This window comes from Mandrillus leucophaeus, unplaced genomic scaffold (genome assembly GCF_000951045.1).
Source record: "Mandrillus leucophaeus isolate KB7577 unplaced genomic scaffold, Mleu.le_1.0 Scaffold137, whole genome shotgun sequence".
NCBI lineage: Eukaryota > Metazoa > Chordata > Mammalia > Primates > Cercopithecidae > Mandrillus > Mandrillus leucophaeus.
Window position 1 is genome coordinate 220,036 of NW_012101332.1, and position 1,090 is coordinate 221,125.

At 43.3% G+C, this 1,090-nt stretch overlaps 1 protein-coding gene across 1 annotated transcript in view; it reads right to left on the reverse strand.

The window, feature by feature from the left end:
* Positions 1-1,090, reverse strand: part of ZFP30 (ZFP30 zinc finger protein) — a 30,488-nt gene that overhangs the window by 14,295 nt on the left and 15,103 nt on the right. The window contains exon 4 of the mRNA XM_011973394.1: positions 610-822. Coding sequence (XP_011828784.1) covers positions 610-822 — 213 coding nt within the window. The remainder of the gene's footprint in view (positions 1-609; positions 823-1,090) is intronic.

Below are 1,090 nucleotides of genomic sequence, written 5' to 3' on the forward strand. Positions count from 1 at the left end.
AAAAAAAAAAAAAAAAAAACAAACTCTCGATTCAACCCAGCATCACATACACTATAAAAGCTGTTTTAATAGCTATGTAGAGCCAGACACCTCTGTCTTCCTATTTTCACTGTAAATGAGTTACAAGTAACATTGACTATCCATAGCAGTATGAAATCCAATTTCTTTGACAATGGTTTTGCCATGAGTGTCTAAGAATTTATATCCAGCTGTCATTAAAGACCGGTAATAACAGAAAAGTCAAAGAAAAATGTAAAGGTCAATGAATAGGAAAAGATGAAGGTGCTTAATAGTGGTAGCTACTGTCAAACCACAAAGCAGACAGCTAGTTTTTAGAAAGACAGTCCAGACGCGGTGGCTCACACCTGTAATTCCAGCACTTTGGGAGGCCGAGGTGGGCAGATCACGAGGTCAAGAGATCAAGACCATCCTGGCCAGCATGGTGAAACCCTGTCTCTACTTAAAATACAAAAATTAGCTTGGTGTGGTGGCACGCGCCTGTAGTCCCAGCTACTTGGGAGGCTGAGGCAGGAGAATTGCTGGAACCCAGGAGACAGAGGTTGCAGTGAGCCAAGATTGCGCCACTGCACTCCAGCCTGGTAACCAAGCGAGACTCTGTCTTAGAAAAAAAAGACAGCCCAGAAATTCAGTCCTGTGAATTACTAAATTATTTGACACAGATATGCTATGCTTACCCAGTGACACCAAGTTGCTATAGTTCTCTAATATCACATCTCTGTACAAATTCCTCTGATATGAGTTCAGGCATTCCCACTCTTCCTGAGAAAAGTCTACAGCCACATCTCTGAACATCACCAAATCCTGAAATGATAAACGCATGTATTATTTGTAAGATAAATGAAAACATTTTGAAGATGGAAGAAGGTATCTGGATGTAGTGGCTCAACGCTTGTAATTCCAGCTTTGGGAGCCTGAAGCAGGAGGATTGCTTGAGGCCAGGAGTTCGAGACCAGCCTAGACAACATACCAAGACCTTGTCTCTTAAAAAAAAGGCTGGGCGCGGTGGCTCACACCTGTAATCCCAGGACTCTGGGAGGCCGAAGCGGGCGGATCATGAGGTCAGTAGATC